Consider the following 18,740-nt stretch of genomic DNA (forward strand, 5'->3'; position numbering starts at 1 on the left):
CTGGTGAACACCAGGCACAAGGGAGAACCTGTAGGAGCCCTTAAAAAGAAACAGGAAAACAAATGCAAAACAATAATAATAATTTCCATCTGTGCTCCAAAGCCTTTTCACATGTGTTATTATCCACGGTGCAGACCGCGTACATGATCTGGAAAACGTGGAATGCTGGAGTGACTTGGAGTCAGGCAGGCAAAGTCACAAAGGCGTCCATCCCAGTCTGGTCTGCCGTCTTCGAGAGGTCATCTTGCTCAGTTTCATTCATTTGTTCTTCATCAAACTCATATTGAATTTCTATTATGTGCTAGGCATTGCATCTTTTTTCTTAATTACATACAGAACTCATGATCCAAAGCCTTCCACCTTCTCCAGTTATTCCTAATGCTAAGCCTCAATCCCACCTGCTGCAGTCTCTATTCATTTCCTCTTATTCTATTTTTGGTGGAAAGGGGAGCAGTTGCTCACCACCCACCATGTAATAACCCTTTAGAGGCTGTGATTAGGCATCCTCAGGGCTGCTTTATTTACCTTTTCATAAATTCAAGCTTTTGTGCTCTGCCATGTTGGGTCTGACTGGGGCTGTGGAGGGGGACTCCCTCAGTAGGCCTTCTGCTGGCTGTGCTAGTCAGGGAGGGAAAGGCACCCACAGCCGCGCTCCTTGTACAGGACAGAGCCAACTGGAAAGTAACTGCCCCATTGGGTGTGGAAACCTGATACAGGTGGAACAGGTGCTGGGGTGTCTGATGGGTAACGGCAGATCAGCGAGAGCTTTCAAAACACTGTCCAGTGTTTAGTGACCTGGAATGCAAGGTCCGTTTCCCTGTTTACCTTGTTCCCTTGACAGCTGCTGATTCTCAGGCTTGGGGAGACTCCATGTGTCTGGCTCACTCCCTCAGGGTAGCACAGCTTAGAGAGGTGTGAGGGGCAAGGTTTAAATCAGCTTTAGCGTGAAGTCTGGAGTCATCCAGTGGTCCCCACACACACTGCCTCCTAGAGATAGACTCTGCCGTTGGGGCTGAGCAGCTGACCTTTGGGAATGGAGGTTTTATTACTCAGGGTCCTTAGTTATAAGCAACAGAGCTAGAGCTCTAACTCACGTAGAAGGGAACGTATTAAGAGGACTTTGGGGCTCGGTGCCTGTGGCTCAAGTGGCTAAGGTGCCAGCCACATACACCTAAGGTGGCGGGTTTGAATCCAGCCCAGACCTGCCAAAACAACAATGACGACTGCAACCAAAAAACAGCCAGGCGTTGTGGCAGGTGCCTGTGGTCCCAGCTAATTGGGAGGCAGAAGTGGGAGACTCGCTTGAGCTCAGGAGTTGGAGGTTGCTGTGAGCTGTGATGCCATGGCACTCTACCCAGGGGGACAGCTGGAGGCTCTGTCTCAAAAAAAAAAAGAGGACTTTGGAGTGCTCACCAGCTTTACAGAAAGGCTGGGAATCTAGACATGGAAAATAGGAACAAAGGGAGGCTTTGCAGCTGGAACCAAGGCCAAAATCAAAACCTAGACCTGGCCTGGCAAGGACCCTTGATGCACCGTTGTGCCCCCAAAGCTGCCAGCTCTGATGTAGGGTGCTGCTGGTGTCCTTATCAGTGTTATCCCAGGTACTGGGTCTGCCTGCCATTGCTGCCTTGGTCAGAAAGGTTTTCCTTGTCCTGCTTCTTGCATCACTAGTTCCCTAGTCATTGTCACCTCAGGTGATCTCATTGGCTAAACCTGGGTCTCTTGGCCAAGGGAAGGCAAATATCTGGCGTTTACAGCTTCTGCAGTGGGAGAGTCTCCTGCAACTCATTAGATAGGGAAGTTTCAAAAATAGGAAGATGGTAGGGGGTTAAACATAACTAATGTACACTGAGTGGTCCTGGGAGGGAAAGAGCCACAGAGTGGATATTATGACCTGTTTTTCCTGACTGAAGCTGGTAATCACTCAGCATTCACCCATGACCTAAAGTTGACGAGGCCTCGGCCATGTGCCTGGCAATGGGTGAGGGGCTTTTCCGTCCTGTATATCCCCTGGCCCCTGTAATCTTGTGAGATTGTAGAGATATGAAGTGGGTAAAATATTAGTGCCATTTGTGAAGGGCTTGGGAGCTCAGGCTGAGAAGATTGGAGGCAAAGAGGACACTATCCATGTCCTAGGAGGCCCAGATGCCTCACAAGGGGCTGTCCTTGCGGGAAACTGGGACCAGAGGGACAACGGGGAGAAGCTGCAGCTCCTCTCCTCCCCTCCTGCAGTCTCCACTTCTCTCATCCTTCCTGTCATACTGTATGGCTGACTTGGCCTTCTTTGGCTCCAGGGACCACAGACATGCCCCCTCTCCTTAAAATGTTTTGTTTTGTTTTTAATTGACACATAATAATTGTACATATTGGTGGGGTGTAATGTGATGTTTTGATATGTGTATACATTGTATCATGATCAAATCAGGGTAATGAGCACATCACTCAAACAGTTATTTCTTTGTGGTGAGCACATTCTAAATCCTCTCTTCTGGCTCTTTGCAAATCTATAATACATTACTGCTACCTATAGTCACCCTCCTGTGCAATAGAGTAGCAGCCCTTCCTCCTCCTGTCTGACTATAGCTTTGTACCCATTGACTGACTTCTCCCTATCCCCCTACACTGCTACCCCCCAGCCTCTGGTAACCACCATTCTACTCTCCACTTCTATGAGATCAAATTTTTTTTATTAGAAATTCTCCTCCTTGCCAAGTTCTCTTCTTGCAGAGAATGACCCCCCTACCGCATGCTTCAGTGGGGGTGCTATCCATTTGTTGCTCTTTGCTCCTTACATTTTGGGGTTCATGCAGGTGCTTTCCCCCAAGCACAGGCTGGAGAAGTGTTTACTTCCCAGGGTCTGGATGTCACTTAGTACTGATGAGCCAACTTTCTGCCTCTTCCTGCAGCCGCGAACCACAAGTGGCATCTTGAGCGCCTCTTCTACCACTTCCAACAGGTCAAGGAATAAGACTCGCTATCGGACCAAAGCCATGAGCTCTGAGGTGGATGAGAGCCTCTTCGGAGTTATCAAGGTAACCTTCAGTGAGCCCCTCCAACTGGATGCTTCACCTGGAGGCAGTGGCCTAGCCTAGTGTTGCTCAGGACAAAGCTGGCACTGGGTCGCCTGGCTCTCATAGGTATCTATCGGACTGAGACAAATGGAAGCTCTGAGATCTGACCTGCAGAGCCTTGGCTTCTGGTAGGGCTTGTGTAAACATGGGCACCTGGCTACTTCCACCCCTGAAACACCTCATGCCTTCATAGCATTTGAAATTTGGTGTAGTATCCAAAGGGAGGGTCTTCTGTAGAGAGCACGATAGTTGTCGGGTGAGAGCTCTGTCATGGGAGCATTCAAAGGCCTATGAGCTGAGCTTGCAGACCCAGAGCAGAATCTTCCCTTCCATCCAGGAATAACAGCATCAGAGTACAACACAAACCATCCTCCTTTCCTGGCTGCCCAACTAAAACAATTCATAACTTTGGAAAATGAGCAGGTTTTTATGTGCAAGTGTCATCCAGACTAAGAGGTTGACAACTCTTTTTGTCTAGAAAAGGAGAGCTAGAAAATTGCTTTGCATAATTTTGATAAGCATGAATTTTAGGAGGTGGGAAGGGAGAGAGAGGTTAGGGAGAAAAAGAGAATGAGACACGGAGATAATGACTGTGGGAGATTAAGAGAAAGGGAACAAAGAAAGAAGAGAGAGACCAATGGTCTCACTCAGTCCCTCTGGCCGTGGGGCAGGCTGGGGAGAGGAGAGACGTCTATCACTCACCTTACCACTGTCATTGTGAATCGAAGAGGACTTTCTCAGGGTTCAACATGGCCCTCTTTCTCCATCCAGGAGACCCTCACTCTGCAGCAGTTTTCCTATTAGTAAGGGAAAGAATCAAAGGGATGCAATTCCACTTAACAGACATTTTTTGTTTTGTGCCCATGTGGAGTTTTCTCACCAAAGCAAAGAGAGACTTGGAAATGGCAGCATTCTCCAGGAGCAGTTACACTGGCTAGCTAAGCAGTGGCCAGAAGAATGCTTGTCCCTGGCTCACTTTCTTTGGCCTTGTGGGTGGGTGGGAATCTAGAAAGTCTCTCAACCGCCAGTAGGGGGCAGAAGTGGCCTGTGGCATGACAGCTGTTCCCGCTTGGAGCAGAGATGGGCAGCAGGTGGCAGCAGCACTGGGGCCTGGCTGTGCCCAGTGGCAGTCTGAGGCCAGGCCAGGAGGTCACCTCCCTGCCTGGTCAGGAGCACAGTTATGGCATTAACAACGAATGAATTCTCTCCCATCTTTAGACATTTTCTGAAATAAGTGATTTCATTTTTCTTGTAATCTAATATGCCTTCAAAATCAGAGAATTTTGAAAAAAAAAAAAGAAAACCACATAGGGTAATCTGTACTTTTTTTGCTGAATTCTAACTTACTGACTTCCTCACATTAAATTTTTTTTTCATTGAATAATAGCTGTGTGCATAAATGGAATCATGGGGTACAATGTGCTGGTTTTACACACAATCTGAAATGCTTTCATCAAACTGGTCACCTCACATTAAATTTTAAGGGCAGGTCTCTACCAGGTGATTTAGTTGTCCCTAACTCCCTCAATATGGCTTTTTTGGGAGCGCAAAGAAAATTAATCATTAAAAGGATTTCAACATTACTAATGTCATAGATAGTTACAATCCCTCTGTAACAAACTGTTATTGCTTCAAACTCACTGGGTGGTCCCAGAGAGATTATTATTTTCTCTTTCATAAAGGAGAAACTTTATGAAGAGAGGAGAACCTAGAGACCAAAAATCTCCTTTTTTTTTCTTTTTTTAAAATAGAATCTCATTCTGTTGCCCTGGCTAGTGTGCTGTAGCATCATAGCTCACAGCAACCTCAAACTCCTGGGTGCAAGTGATCCTTCTGCTTCAGCCTCCCAAGTAGCTGGGACTACCAGTACCTGCCACAATACCTGGCTGGTTTTTCTACTTTTAGTAGAGATGGGGGTCTTGCTTTTGCTTAGACTGATCTCCAACCCCTGATCACAAGGGATCTTTCTGCCTCAGCCTCCTAGAGTGCTGGGATTACAGGCGTGAGCCACTGTGCCTGGTCAAAAATCTACTTTTCATTCCTCATGATTTTAGACTAGGTATAGCCACTCTAGCGTCTGACACCCTCACTTTCCCCCTTACCCTGAGAGAAGCGCCTGCACCAGAGCAAGTGGCCTGGCTCTCCCATCTAGTCAGTGCAGAACATACCAGCCATGCTCAGAGGGCACCACAGTGCTTTCTCAGTGACCTGTCTACTGTGAGTGGTCCAGTAGTCCGGGCCCCAGTCACCTTCTGTGCCACCAGATGGGTCAGAAGCCCCAGCAGGGGCTTGAAGCCTTACACTTGAAGTTAGGACTGATCAGCAGGAAGTGGGGTGACCAGCTCCTAAGCTGTCCTTTCTGACTTGATAGCCCCTAGCCCACGGCCGGAGCAAAAGCCCGATCGTGCTGCTCCGAGATAAGCACACCATCGGGAAAACTCTCAATGCCCTGGGCTTGAACCACAAGCCAGAGACCATCCAGCTCATCACACGGGACCTGATTCGAGAGCTCATGTGAGTACCTGGGCACAGCCCCTGCTCCCCTCGCTCACCCTGCATTTCTGCAGAGGATCTTTGCTGGCAGATGGGGAGACCTGCCTGGTTTCATTCTGTCGATTAATCCCCACCTTCCTGTTCATCTGCTCCCTTTTGTCTCATGGTTCTTTCTTTCTTCTCCATCTTGGCCCCTCTTGTTTCTTCCTTGTTTCTATCATTGCTGTTGCTGTTGATTCCTGCTCCTCACTCCTCCCTCTCTTCTGGCTGACTGAGAGCCTAGTAGAGAGGAGGTGCTCAGTGGTCTAAGTCCCCTCTAAGTCCCTATCAGTACATGCGGTAGACGGAAGTTATCCAGACAAGTCATTTCCTTTTGGCTGCATTAGGAATCCAAAGCAAAGGGAAACCGAACAGATGCCTAACTAGCCCCCTGGCTTCTTCCCAGACTCCTTGGGTTCCTTTGGGATTAGCTCAGCTTGCTTCCTGACCTCATTGCCACGACTCAAGCCCCTCTTGTGGGTTAGGCACAGCGTAGGGCAGCAGTGTGCAGGGAGCCATCACTGTGCTTGCTGGTTTAGCTCCTGGGTGAGTGCTTTGCTCTCTGTAACTGGCTCTACTGCTAAATATTTGAATTCCCAGAACATATGCCCATGTCACGAGCTGCTCTTGACTGCAGCTCCTTATCGAGCACTGTCTGGCCAGCTCTGGCATCAAATGGCCAGACAAGGTCGGCAGCCCTACTACCACTCCTGAGGCCCGAGGAAGGGCTCCTTCTTGGAGTGGTTTAGTCCTGCAAACACGTTGGGGGTGACGTGGCTGGTTAGTTTCCAGAGCTGCCGAAAGCAGCCCGAGCTGGTGCCTTACATTCAGATCACTCCTGCTTGCCCAGATCCCAGGCTTGTTAGAGCCACACTGCTCAGTGAACCACAAGATCTCGGCTGAGCCCCAATCCACTCACTCGCTCTGTCCACCTCCTGGACCCCCCCCCACTAGTTTTATTAGTTGAAGTTTCACTTCCTGTCTCAGACTGTTTGCGTCTTACTGCCATACACCTGTTAAATTGCCACACCCAGAAGCAGCTTTGTTCCCACCCCCCACTGCTCCCTCCCCCATCTTTAATGTATGTCATTTGCTTGTAATCATTATAATTAGCTATTGGTTTGTTGAATGGGTTGGGCAGCTAGAAAGGAGGGGTCTATAGACATGTCTCCAGCTATTGTTGATCAGAGATTGTAATTAATATTTTGGGTTCAAAGCTTCTCTCCAGGCTGGATGGACGGGGACGCTTATGTTTCTCACCAGCATCCATTTCAACCTTGTCTGGCATTCCCTGCCCTTTTCATGTCATCACTAAGGATTAATCTGTTTTTAAAGTTTAGTTTAACAGCTTTATTTTGAGTTCTTACTCTGTGCCAAGCACTGTGCTAGAGACTAGGCCACTCATGTGGGTAAGCCGGAGTTGGTGTCCTGAAGAGCCTTGTAAAGGAAACAGACCCTGCAAGGCTGGCGGGGATGTGGGCATTGTGGACAGAGCATGGTGGGCCTCAGAGGAGGAGGTGCTATCTTGGGCCAGTGCGGGGGGAACACAGGGCAGGGTGTCAGCTGCCACAGAGATGGCAACAGAGGAACTGAACCTTATAGAAAAAGGATTTAAAATGTCTCTTTTTAACCTGCGACGCTACCTGACCCTCCCTTGGAAGCCCTTCTTCCTAATGGACACATGACATAGTTGCCACCTCTTCCACCATTGGCTGAGTCTATGCCCAGGGTTGGCATGATGTGGGGAGGCAGGAGGGCAGAGAAGCCTGGGGGTGGTGCTGGGAGCTTGCCCTCTCCTCTCCCTAACTGTTCACTCCTGTGTCAGCGTTCCCAAAGAAGATCCCTCTGGGGAGTCCCTAATCATCAGCCCTGAGGAGCTTAAACGGATCAAATGGGCATCCCACGTCCTGACCAGAGAAGAAGTTGAGGCCAGGGAGCAGGCCGTCAAGAAGGAGAAGGAAGCCATTGTGGTAGTTAACCTCCCTCTCCTCTGTGGATGGGGAGCAGCAGAGAAACATGTTGGGGGAGGCCAGTGTCTCACGGTCATTGGAACCCTAGTCAGGGGACCCTAATACGAGGTCTGCATGTGTACTTGATGGCAGAAATGCTGCAGAAGGCAGTCTGGAGAGAAATACCTGAGATGGGAGGTGTGAGCACCTGGGGCCAAGAGGAGGGCTGAGAATGAAGCCAGGCAGTGATGCTTCTGGTTCAAATGGCATGATGGGCTGAGGCAACATTGCACTGGGTCACCTGCAGGAGCCAGGCCAGCACCCAGGGCACTGAGCAGGGGAAACGGTCCTCCACTGATCCTGACTGGTCTCCCTTAGGATGCAGTGACCACACGCAAGAAGATCATGAAACAGAAGGAAATGGTGTGGATGAAAAACAAGAAGCTGAGCGACCTGGAGGAGATGGCCAAGGAGCGGGCCCAGAACCTCCTGCAGAGAGCCAGCAAGCTGCGCATGGAGCAGGAGGAGGAGCTCAAGCACATGAGCAAGGTGGGTCTCCTGGTCTCCTCCTCCTCTAGGGGGTCATGGCACTCCCTCCTCCCTCCTTTTGTTCACATGCTAGACAATGAGAGGGACTGGTGAGGGCAGGGATGGGCAGGGAACATGCACCTGCCATGGTAGGACTGGCTTTGCTACTTGCTTGCTGTGTGAGTTTGAGCAAGTCACTTGCCCTCTCTGAGCCTTTCTTTATCTGTACAATGAGGATGGTAAAACTACTCAGCAGAATTATTGGCAGGGTTAAATAAGCTTAATATACAGAAGAGGCTTTGTGAACTGTGGATTGGTAAGTAGATATGCAGGTATTACTTTTATTTTTATCCTGCTGGTTCAATTCTAGCCACATATGCTGGTGGAGGCAATTAGGTGCTTTCTGAAGTGCCCAGTGGGCTTCCTTTCGCTGAGAGCATAGAGATCAGAGACTCATCTGAATTCCATTTTGTAACCCATTTGCATGAAGTTTACTTACTGACCATGTGAAAAATACTGACTCTCCAATCCTTTCATCTCCAATTTTTATCTCTCAGGTAGATTTCTCTGCTTATACCTCCTTTACTTTTCCAAAGCTTTTACTTTTTGGTTCTTATTGATGGGCCCATGTTTTTCATCCCATTTTGTGTTATATTGGGCTTATACAGCTTAAAAAATCTTGTGGCTTGTCCTCTGTATATCTTCACTCCTCTGAGGAGTCGAATGAGTGGTCTTAACTTGGAGGTCATGGGTTTCCAATTTGGATCATGGACCTCTGAAATTTTAAGGAAATTTTGTGTAATTTTATGTAATTGAATTTTAGGGTAGAGAGGGCCCATAGCTTTCATCATATTTCCAAAGAGTGATCCATTAACCCCCAGATGCCAAGATGCAATACTCTGAAAGATGCTATTCCAGGCCTCTCCTTACACAGTTCCTGGCACCTGGTAGGAGCCCAGTGTTTGAGCTGAACTACATTGAGGGGAAGGGCTGATATAAGATCACTCTTATTTCTCTGGACTTCTGAGCCGCCCTGGGCACCTCCAGCACACTCAACAGTACAGTATTCTGCCTCCGTTCTCCCCTCGTAAACCTCCACACCCCCCAGGCTTAGTGCCACAGTTTTATCTCCACTTTCCAGGTCATCCTCAATGCCAAGTGCCATGCCATCCGGGATGCCCAGATCCTGGAGAAGCAGCAGATCCAGAAAGAGATGGATGCAGAGGAGAAGCGGTTGGATCAGATGATGGAGGTGGAGCGGCAGAAATCCATTCAAAGGCAGGAAGACCTGGACAAGAGGAGGAGAGAGGAAAGAATACGGTAACGATGTGGTCCTGGCAGCTCCTTCTTTTTAGCCACTTCCATGTATCTTGAGGGCCACGTTGCTTACCAAAGAGGGAAGAGATTAGGGATGGTTTTTATTATTATCTCAAAACCTTCATCTGATGATACTTAGAATCATAGAACTTTTACAAGCTTATTTCTAAGATCCTAATGGGTGCTTCACAATCTGGCCCCAATTCAGTCTCACTTCTCACCACTTCCTGCCATGCTCTCCACACTTTCTCTCATCCCCCCAACATGCTAGACCTCCTGAGGAACTCATGGCTTTTGTTCCCTCTTTTTTGAATACCTTACTCTTTCCTTTTGCCTCTGGCAAATGCCCTTTCTTCCTTTGTAAGTAGCTTTGCTGTCCCCTCCCCTGAGAAACTGCCCTCACATCTTCAGGCAGGCTAGGGGCTCCCTCCTCTGTGCCCTGTCCCTCTGACCCTGGCTAGACAGTGTGCTGGTTGAGCACAGAGCCCTCCCTATTTCTGTAGTTCCTGGGCCGAGCAGAGCGTTTGGCCTGAGTAGCTGCCTTGGTCATGTTAGAATGAATAAATTCAGTCTCCCTTTCATTGTGCAGAAAAGCATAAGTCCCAGAGCAGGCGACTCAAAGGATCATAGTGCCCTTGACTTATAGCACCAGCCATACAATCCATGAATTACCTCTGGAAATAGTCCTTATATCACACTGAATCGCAGCTTTACCTTCCCAACTATATTCTGTTCTGTTGAACCAGTCAAGATTTTCCATTTACCTTCCCAACTATATTCTGTTCTGTTGAACCAGTCAAGATTTCTAGCAGGCTACTTTTGGTAGACTATAGTAGGCTCCCAGTAAACCCCATGTAGTGGCTAGGTAGCTGTCTATCTTTTGCATAAACAGCTCCAGTGAAGGAAGAAATCTCTGCCTCATTAGGCAACTCCAAACCTGTTTCCATGCAAGTCTTTCGATCATTACTCTTTGTTTATTTCATCTGGAGTCATGCAGCCATTCAAGTGTTCTGTCTGTATGTGAATCTCATACTCCTTCCCTTGGTTCTTTTGTGTTTATTTATTTTGAGACAGAGTCTCACTCTGTCACCAGTAGTGTCATCATAGCTCACATCAACCTCTAGCTCCAAGGTTCAAGCAATCCTCCTGTCTCAGCCTCCCAAGTAGCTGGTACACACCACCATGCCTAGCTAATTTTTCTATTTTTAGTAGAGGCAGGGTCTCACTCTTGCTTAGGCAGGTCTCAAACTCCCGGGCTCAGGCATTCCACCTGCTGCAGCCTCCCAGAGTACTAGGACTATAGGCGTGAGCCACTGCCTCTTGTCCCCCTTGATTTCTTACGCGGATTTGTGTCTCCTCTTCTTCCAGCCTTTGTTCATATGTCATGGGGGCTGAATGGGCCCAAGTGTATCAGTGTCCTAGAGACACACAGGGAGTCATTGGCAGTGCTGCTGTAGAGCCCTTCGTGTTGAGCTAGGACATTGCTGAGCAGAGAGGCTTCCTCAGACCCCACGCTGCTCACCAGTGGCTGACAGTCTCCGAAAGTGGCATAGAGTACAAGGAAGGTGGTTAGCGGCTCAGAAATGGGAGGTGGGGTGGAAAGACAAGTTGAACTGAGTGAGAGTAGAAGCACCAGGGGATTGAAAGTCCTGGGTTTTTAAAAACAAAATTCTGGGAAGCTCTGTGAAGCCAACATGGGAAGCCAGCTTCCTGCGATTACTCTGGAAGATGTGGGAGGTGGCAGGATCTCAGCAACTCTGCGCACTGCAAGGGAGGAGATGTATTATGGTGTGGGGTGAACTCCTGGGCAGACACATGAAGAAAGGGAATGTCAGGAGAGGTGAGCCTTGGGACCAGGATCTCAGAAGAAGGAGGGAGGACCCGTCAGGGCATTGGGTGGGGGGGGGGGGAGACTCTGCTCTGGGTCCATGAAGCACTTCAATGTTGAAGGAGACTTGTCAAATGGTTCTTGTGATTCTTTCCATCTTGGGAGTTACTGGGGTGGAGGCTGGAGCAGGGAGACACGGACCCTTAGGTTTTCAGACACTGTGGCACTATCCCCCACCCACCAGAGGAAGACGGCACATTGTGCAACAGATGGAAAAGAACCAGGAGGAGCGGTCACTGCTGGCTGAGCAGCGGGAGCAGGAGAAGGAGCAGATGCTGGAGTACATGGAGCAGCTGCAGGAGGAGGACCTGAGGGTAACAGGCCAGACAGGCAATGCTGAGTGTCCCCCGCTGCAGCAGCAGAGCCCTCCAAGATTTGGGGGTCTCAGGGCGTTGACCGTTCCTTGTCAGGCACATAGCCCTTTCATAGTGTCATCACTAGCAACGTTTTATCCCACGTTAAACACTGCATGCTCCTTTCACAGTATCATCGCTAGCAACTTTGTATTGCCATGTTAAACACTGCAGTGTCCTGCAGGGGGATGAGCAGTGATTTGGGTAGATATTATCTCTGCCTCCCAGGGGACTCGGGGCCAAGATTGCCATACTGATGTGAAAGGGGACCCACAGGAAATGTGTGACAGCGTGCTTTGCACAAGTAAACACAGGGATGTTTTATAGTCTTCCCAATTACCCAGGGGCATTACACCCCTTACTGACAACAGTAGCAGTATCTTAGTTCCAGACTTTCTGCTGTTACCTCACTGGAAGTACATAGTATTCTATTGTCATTAATTGTGTTGTGAAGCCAAACCTTTTCTTCCTGCTAACCTAAATACAATTAGTAGGCATAGAGGTTGCAAAAGAAAATGATGACATACCTGCCCAAACTAGACTTAGAAATCCTCTTCTATTTGCCTTATCTGGTTTGTTGCAATGTACAAAAGCTCATAGGACTGCGAGGAACATGGCAGGCAATTGGAGTGTTTATATTTTGCTCTCAATTTTTTATTTTGAAAATTTTTCTACGTACAGAAAAGTTGAAAGCATTATGCCATACCCACAAACTCTTCATCTGGATGTAAGGATTGCTGACAATTTGCCTTAGTTGCTCACTTGTTTCTAGCTCCCTGAGCAGGTCCTCACACAGAGAAGGTGTCCTAGTGACCAGTCTGCCCACCCGTGGGACGAGAGCCCCCTCACTCGGCACCACCAAATGCACTGGCCGATGCCAACTCCATCATCTGTAACACGGGGAGGGAGAAATAAATACATGTTTGCGTATGTTTGTACCTGTGTCACGGACCAGGGGTCAGAAGCCTCTTTAGCTTTAAGGGACAGGGGATTGAATGATGCCTCGAGAACCCTTGGCAGGCCTAAAACCAGTTTTAGGGAGAAGTTACAAAGGATAGGGAGAAAGGGAAAGGGAGAGAGGAGTGTGGGGGCTGGGGGGCAGACAGGAAGGTGGGCCGAGCGGAGGAGTCAGCCCAGCAAGAGTGGCAGAACACTCGACCTGGCCTGGGACTCAGCAGAGCATGGACCTGAGGGGCGGCGGCTGCTGTGCGGCTCTGCTTGGAGGCCTCCCGGAGGAAGGTGCCCTGAGCTGGGCAGTGAGCCGGCTGTGGAGAGCCAGCCCAAGAGGGAGATGCACAGGCAGAGTCGCTGTGGCTGGATGAGCAGGGAGGAAGGAGCTGGAAGGTCGGGGAGGTATTTAACTTTTGAAGTGAAACAGTGTGGGAGGTAGGGTGAGATGATGGGCTTGAAGCAAGGAGTCTACGGTTGGCAGGAGGTGACTGGGGTCCAGATGCACAAGATTCCAGTGCCCCTCTGCCTTGTGACCTAAGGATGTGCTTGGGTCACAGTTGTGAGCTTCTGAAGGCCAGGGTCTCCTTCCTTAGAAAGGATCTTGTGGCCCAGGGTCACAGCGGTACTCTGATCTCCATCACTCACAGAGACACACACTTCTCTGTGTCTAAGACTATTTTGCTTTCTCTTTCTCATATGCCACTTGCTCTGGTCCCTCCTTCTCCCCTTCCCTACCTCATTTGGCAACAGATTATGGAACATTTGCTATTGTCCTTGCACGGGTTACATGCCGTTGGGGAAGGGAGGACAAGGTCCCCATCCTGTAGCTAGTACAGAGTGAACACCCATGAAATGACTGGGGACCTGCAAGGTGGTGTCTGATCACCTCCAAAGAGTTGTGGCACCACCTTAAGTGCAGAGGGAATTCAAAAATGGAGAAAGAACTGAAAGTTGGGGCAATCCAGTAAGACCTTTAGAGAAGGTTGACCCTTTAACTTAGAACAGGTTTCACAATTCTGGCTCTGGAGTTTATTAGCTGAGTGGCTGTGAGCTTATCACTTCAACTAGGGGCCTCAGTTTCTTTATCTGCACAAGAGAGATAACAGGCCTACCTTTCAGGGGTTGGGAGCGTATTTGGGCATTAGAGGTAATCTATGTAGAGTGCCCCCAAATATAAAGTACCCAATTAGTTGGAAAAATTTGGTTTAAATGGGAGGAGGGAATTGAAGGCTGAGGGAGGTGGTAAGAGCCAAGCCACGGGGGTAGGATCTAGCCCAGCATGTGGGAGACAGTGTGCAGACCTCTCAGGGCCCCACTTCCTGAAGGTGTATAGAGGTCACCAGCATCAGGGGCTGCCCCAGAGTCAAGTCAGAAGAAGGCTGGAAAGAGGCCATTTCATGGAAGAGGGCTTGATGCCCTTTAAAAGAACAGCTTTCACAAAGGACAGCAATGGCAGCTGCGCGGTGGGCCGTGATTTGTCTCCCTGCCTCCCTAGATGCCAGTAGCATTGGTCTCACCCTATTCCACTCTGAGGCTGTCTTTCTTTTGCTGGCAGGACTTGGAACTAAGGCACCAGCAAAAACTGAAGATGCAAGCTGAGATTAAGCGCATCAATGATGAAAACCAGAGGCAGAAAGCAGAGCTGCTGGCCCAGGAGAAGCTGGCGGACCAGATGGTGATGGAGTTCACCCAGAAGAAGATGGTAGGGACCTGGTTTCGGATGCCCGGGACCTCTGGCCATGAATGGGATGCTTGTCCCAGGGAGAGGGACGTCTTTGAGTCCTCAGTCTAAGGGCTGGCTTCTTTTGCTCTTCTTCCTGGCCAGTTCACTTGTTTGCTAACAGCAGACTAGGACAGATGCCCAAGTTCATGTGTTATCCTCATTAACACCTCGGAGTAAAAGTTGGGATTGGGGTCCCATGCACATGGGGAAGAAAATTAAAATTACTGGTGCAAGGGGGACCAATGTGGATTCCTCATGACTTGGAGAATTATACTCCCAGTAACCTTGCCCCCTACATTTCTTGCAAAAACTCCTATCTTGGGCATCCAGTAGCGGGTGCTAGACTCAGAAAATAGAGTCTCCCCCCAGTCCCACTGCGGAACATACAGGAACAAATGCACAGTGGGGCAGAGAGCAATCCCTGCCAACAGTCCCAGGAGGATGCAGCTCATGGACTCATAGACTCAATCCGAGCCAAAATGAAGTAACAAAATGACCAGGGGCCTGTGGGGAATAGAGGGTAAAAGGATTTTGAGCATCTTTTGAAATAGACAGTATGAACATGAATTTACGTAAAAAGAGGAAGAAGTAAGCAAGGTGGCAGGAGAGTTATTAAATTCTTCATGTGTTGGTCTTCTCTCTGCTGGCTTTGAATTTCCATGATGACAGGAACCACACCCTACTTCTCTATGCCCCTCTACGGTAGTCTGAAGGAAGAGCAACGTGTGTGTAATTTGAAAAGGCACCTTTATTTATTTTACCTATTTATTCTTAATACAAACCGGAAAGTGAAGCTTAGCAAAGCTTATTTATTGGCTTTGGTATTCTTAATGGACGTCGGAGATATACAGGCAATAAAATGAGAGCAACAGAGATGGCTTCTACATAAAAATGATTATACCACTGTCCTTTATGGAGCAGTCTGCGGACAGGCTCTGTGCGAAGTGTTTTATATGTGTTACTTAATCATCACAACAGTCCTGTGAAGTAGTCATTGATTGATTCAAAACATGGGGAATACTTTATGTGTGTCCACTCTCAGACTAGGCTGAAAGCACCTTGAATAATGCCATGTACCTCATTGGAACTCAAATACTATTTTCCCCAAAGAGTGAAGATGGTGGTAGTGAGGTAATTATGCATAGGGGTTGTGAACAGACTTGCTGGTTGCCCTAGACAGCAAGTAGGTACCAAGACAGGTAGTCATGGCAGGAGATGAGGGTAGTGAAGGATGGAGAGCTGAGAGCACTTGCTGGGGGTACCCCAAATCTTGAGCAGAGCAGGAAGGGTGGAATGATGACTCGCCACAGACCTCTAAGCAGGAGAGGAATATGTCTTGTCTTCATGCAAGGATGTTGTCAGGGTAGAGCTGGGAGAGGCTGGTCACTGGCTAAGGGATCAGGCTCTTGGATGTATCCAAGTCCATTGGAACTATCTAGGTATCTCACACCCCTTCCCTGATCTCATGGTGGCATCTGTTCTTGCAGCCAGGACTGCCCCTTCAGAGCTAAAGGCAGAGATTAGAAGCATCCAGAGTTTCCTCCTGTGCCATCTTGGGCCAGGTGGACAGAGGAAGAAGCTTGACACCGAGCTATGCCCAGCACACAAGCAGGCAACTCACTGGGCTTCACAGAAGTCAGATCAGGTAGCATGAGACCCAAGGAAGGTTGTTTATCAGAAGATCACATTCCCACTCAACCTGCATTATTAGTTTCTTGACTGCCCAAGAATGGCAGTTGGGAAGCTTTTAGGGATATGCTTGTTCTTTCAAACAAGGGGAAATGGAGCCAGTTTTGATGGTTCACTCTTTAGGCATCTGGTAGTCCCCATGGAACTCCCCAAAATGGGGTCGGTCATTTGCCCAGGGACCAATGAAATAACCTCCACCTGCTGTGCTCTATGAGACAGGCAGGGAGCCCAGTTACTACCAGTTACTACCCAGTGGCCTTGCAACTTACAAATTGTCTGTGAGATAATGGAAGGAGCGTGAACGGTGGGCTCAAGATACCTGTGTTCAAATCCTCTCAGGTAGTTTACTGGCTGGGTGATTTGGGGTAGGACCCTTGGCCTCTGTGAACATCAATTTCTTCATCTAATTATCTGTCTCATGAAATGTGGTGAGGTCTCTCTGGGATAATATTAGGAAGGCATTTTGTTAACAATGAATCATTTTACAAGTGCTAATTGTTTTTATGTTCATGTCTTGGAAAATTCATTTTGCCCTATTTTAAAAGGAGTGGGGGCGGTAGAGGAGATATTGGAAAGTCTGTTGCAGGGGTTTTGTTTCTCCCTGCAAGGCCAGAGCAACGGAAACTCATCCACAAAGCCTTTTCTTCTGGCAGGCTCGAGAAGCAGAGTATGAGGCTGAGCAGGAGAGAATCCGGAGGGAGAAAGAGAAGGAGATCGCTCGCCTGAGAGCCTTGCAGGAGAAGGCTCAGGATTACCAGGCGGAGCAGGTACCTACCTAATTTGGGGTTCCCTCTGCCTCTCCCATTGCCTGGATTGTTCCCTTGATAGCCTGTAAAATGGTTCCCGGGGGGAGATACATAGAGAAGAGGCAATTTATCCAGATTTTAGTAGTCTGAGAAGGGAGGGGCGGCCTGATCCTAATGCCTGTGGCAGCAGTAATTGAACATTGTGTGCTTAGAACTCAAGAGAAAGTTTTGGACTGCTACAAAAAGAAGAATTTTCAACCTTAACTAACCAAAGAAATGCGTCACCAGAGGAAATGGTGACATCTCCATCATTAGCAGTTTTTAAAATTAGAAGCAAACGCAGGACTGCCTGGAGGTGTTTGAGGCACGGGTAAAGAATTGGGATGTGGGCTGGAAGGACAAGATGACCCCTCAGGGTATCATGTGACCCAGAAGTTCTATGAAAGGATTCCATTCATTCTTTCCCAGAATAACTGACTGCCGGAGAAATTCGGGATGCTTCCCTAAGCAGCCTGTGTCAGGCTCTGTAAGGAGGTGTTTTTCTAAAGGCACCTGCTCTGCACCTGAGGTTATCTTGGTCTACCCCGCTTTCCCAGGATGCCTTGAGGGCAAAGCGCAACCAGGAGTTTGCAGACAGAGAGTGGCGCAGAAAGGAAAAGGAAAATGCACAGAAGAAGATGGAAACAGAGGCCAAACTGAGGAAAAGTCGACTGGAACAGGTGGCTTTTAAGGAGCACACCCTGGCTGTTCAGGTGCAACGGGACCGGGATGAGTTCGAGAGGATTCTTCGGTAGGTCAGGCCTGGGAAGCTTGGTGTCATTTCCTCCTACTGTAGCAGAGGTGGTCCACACTGGGTAGAGGGAAGCTTTCTGGCATGTTAATGAGAGATGCTAACCCATCTTGACTGGGTTGGTAGATTCATGCTAACTAGATGGTTGATTGAAATATTTCAAAACCACTTGAGTCACAAATTTTATGATGAGAGAATTGGAAAAGCATAGAGAAGTGTTTAAGGAATTGGAGGTATTGGGATTATAACCCTAGAGCAGCAAAGGTATAAATAAAGGTATAAATCTGGTTCCTTCCACTCCCCAATCCTCATCCTTGTCCCCTTGCAAACTGGGGATGAAACTGTAGCATGAGAGATTTCACAAAGTTAGAAAGAAGAACTTCAGACACTATGGGCTGTGAGTCACTGGGGCAGGACTTTAAGGAGCTCTTTGCCACTCATTGGACAAATACGTATAATGCACATAAGTTCAGTTCTGTGCCTGATGCCATGGAAGACATTAGAAATTAGTAAGGCACTACTCTTGCCCATCCCAGAGGAAGGATGCTGGAGGTTCACGTTTGGATGGAACTCACCTTTTCAATCCATCTTTATTTCTTGGCATCTCTTTATCCGTTTACTATTTTCTCTTTTGGCTGAATGATAATTCTAGCATAGGTGCGAGCTAAGCATTCACATCTCCCCCTGTTCTGCCTCCTCCCTCAGCGTAGCTGCCCTAGGTTTCCCCTATGCTCTGTCTTCGCCCGGTCAGAGCTGGTGCCATAGACCAGGCGTTCTCTTGTCCTAACTGGGAATGAGTCCTTTTTTGCCCTGGGTTAGTTTCTATATAAGATCAGAACTTTTCAAAAGGAAACAAACCAAAGTTTGAATTGGTGGTGGTAGTGTATAAAATTAGAGAATTATGCTCAGATGGAGATTTTACAGCACAGCCCGGCTTTCTTGGCTACTTGCTGTAGTCTTTCTTCTGCAGTTTTGGCTAGGGTTGGGTTTGAACCTGCCACCCCCGGCATATGGGACTGGGCCCTACTCCTCTGAGGCACAGGCACCACCCCCATGTAGTCTTTTTTTTGTTTGTTTTTTTGAGACAGAGCCTCAAGCTGTCCCCCTGGGTAGAGTGCAGTGGCATCATAGCTCACAGCAACCTCCAACTCCTGGGCTCAAGCGAGTCTCCTGCCTCAGCCTCCCAAGTAGCTGGAACTACAG

At 48.5% G+C, this 18,740-nt stretch overlaps 1 protein-coding gene across 1 annotated transcript in view; it reads left to right on the forward strand.

Moving 5' to 3' along the window:
• The first annotated feature begins 2,911 nt into the window (after positions 1-2,911).
• CFAP45 (cilia and flagella associated protein 45) overlaps positions 2,912-18,740 on the forward strand; it is a 19,197-nt gene continuing 3,368 nt past the window's right edge. Inside the window, exons 1-9 of the mRNA XM_012808622.1 lie at positions 2,912-3,032; positions 5,443-5,585; positions 7,429-7,573; positions 7,931-8,101; positions 9,222-9,400; positions 11,470-11,599; positions 14,145-14,291; positions 16,655-16,768; positions 17,344-17,537. Coding sequence (XP_012664076.1) covers positions 2,991-3,032; positions 5,443-5,585; positions 7,429-7,573; positions 7,931-8,101; positions 9,222-9,400; positions 11,470-11,599; positions 14,145-14,291; positions 16,655-16,768; positions 17,344-17,537 — 1,265 coding nt within the window. The 5' untranslated portion in view covers positions 2,912-2,990. The remainder of the gene's footprint in view (positions 3,033-5,442; positions 5,586-7,428; positions 7,574-7,930; positions 8,102-9,221; positions 9,401-11,469; positions 11,600-14,144; positions 14,292-16,654; positions 16,769-17,343; positions 17,538-18,740) is intronic.

This window comes from Otolemur garnettii, unplaced genomic scaffold (assembly GCF_000181295.1).
Source record: "Otolemur garnettii isolate 467f Iridium unplaced genomic scaffold, OtoGar3 scaffold00091, whole genome shotgun sequence".
NCBI classification, from domain to species: domain Eukaryota; kingdom Metazoa; phylum Chordata; class Mammalia; order Primates; family Galagidae; genus Otolemur; species Otolemur garnettii.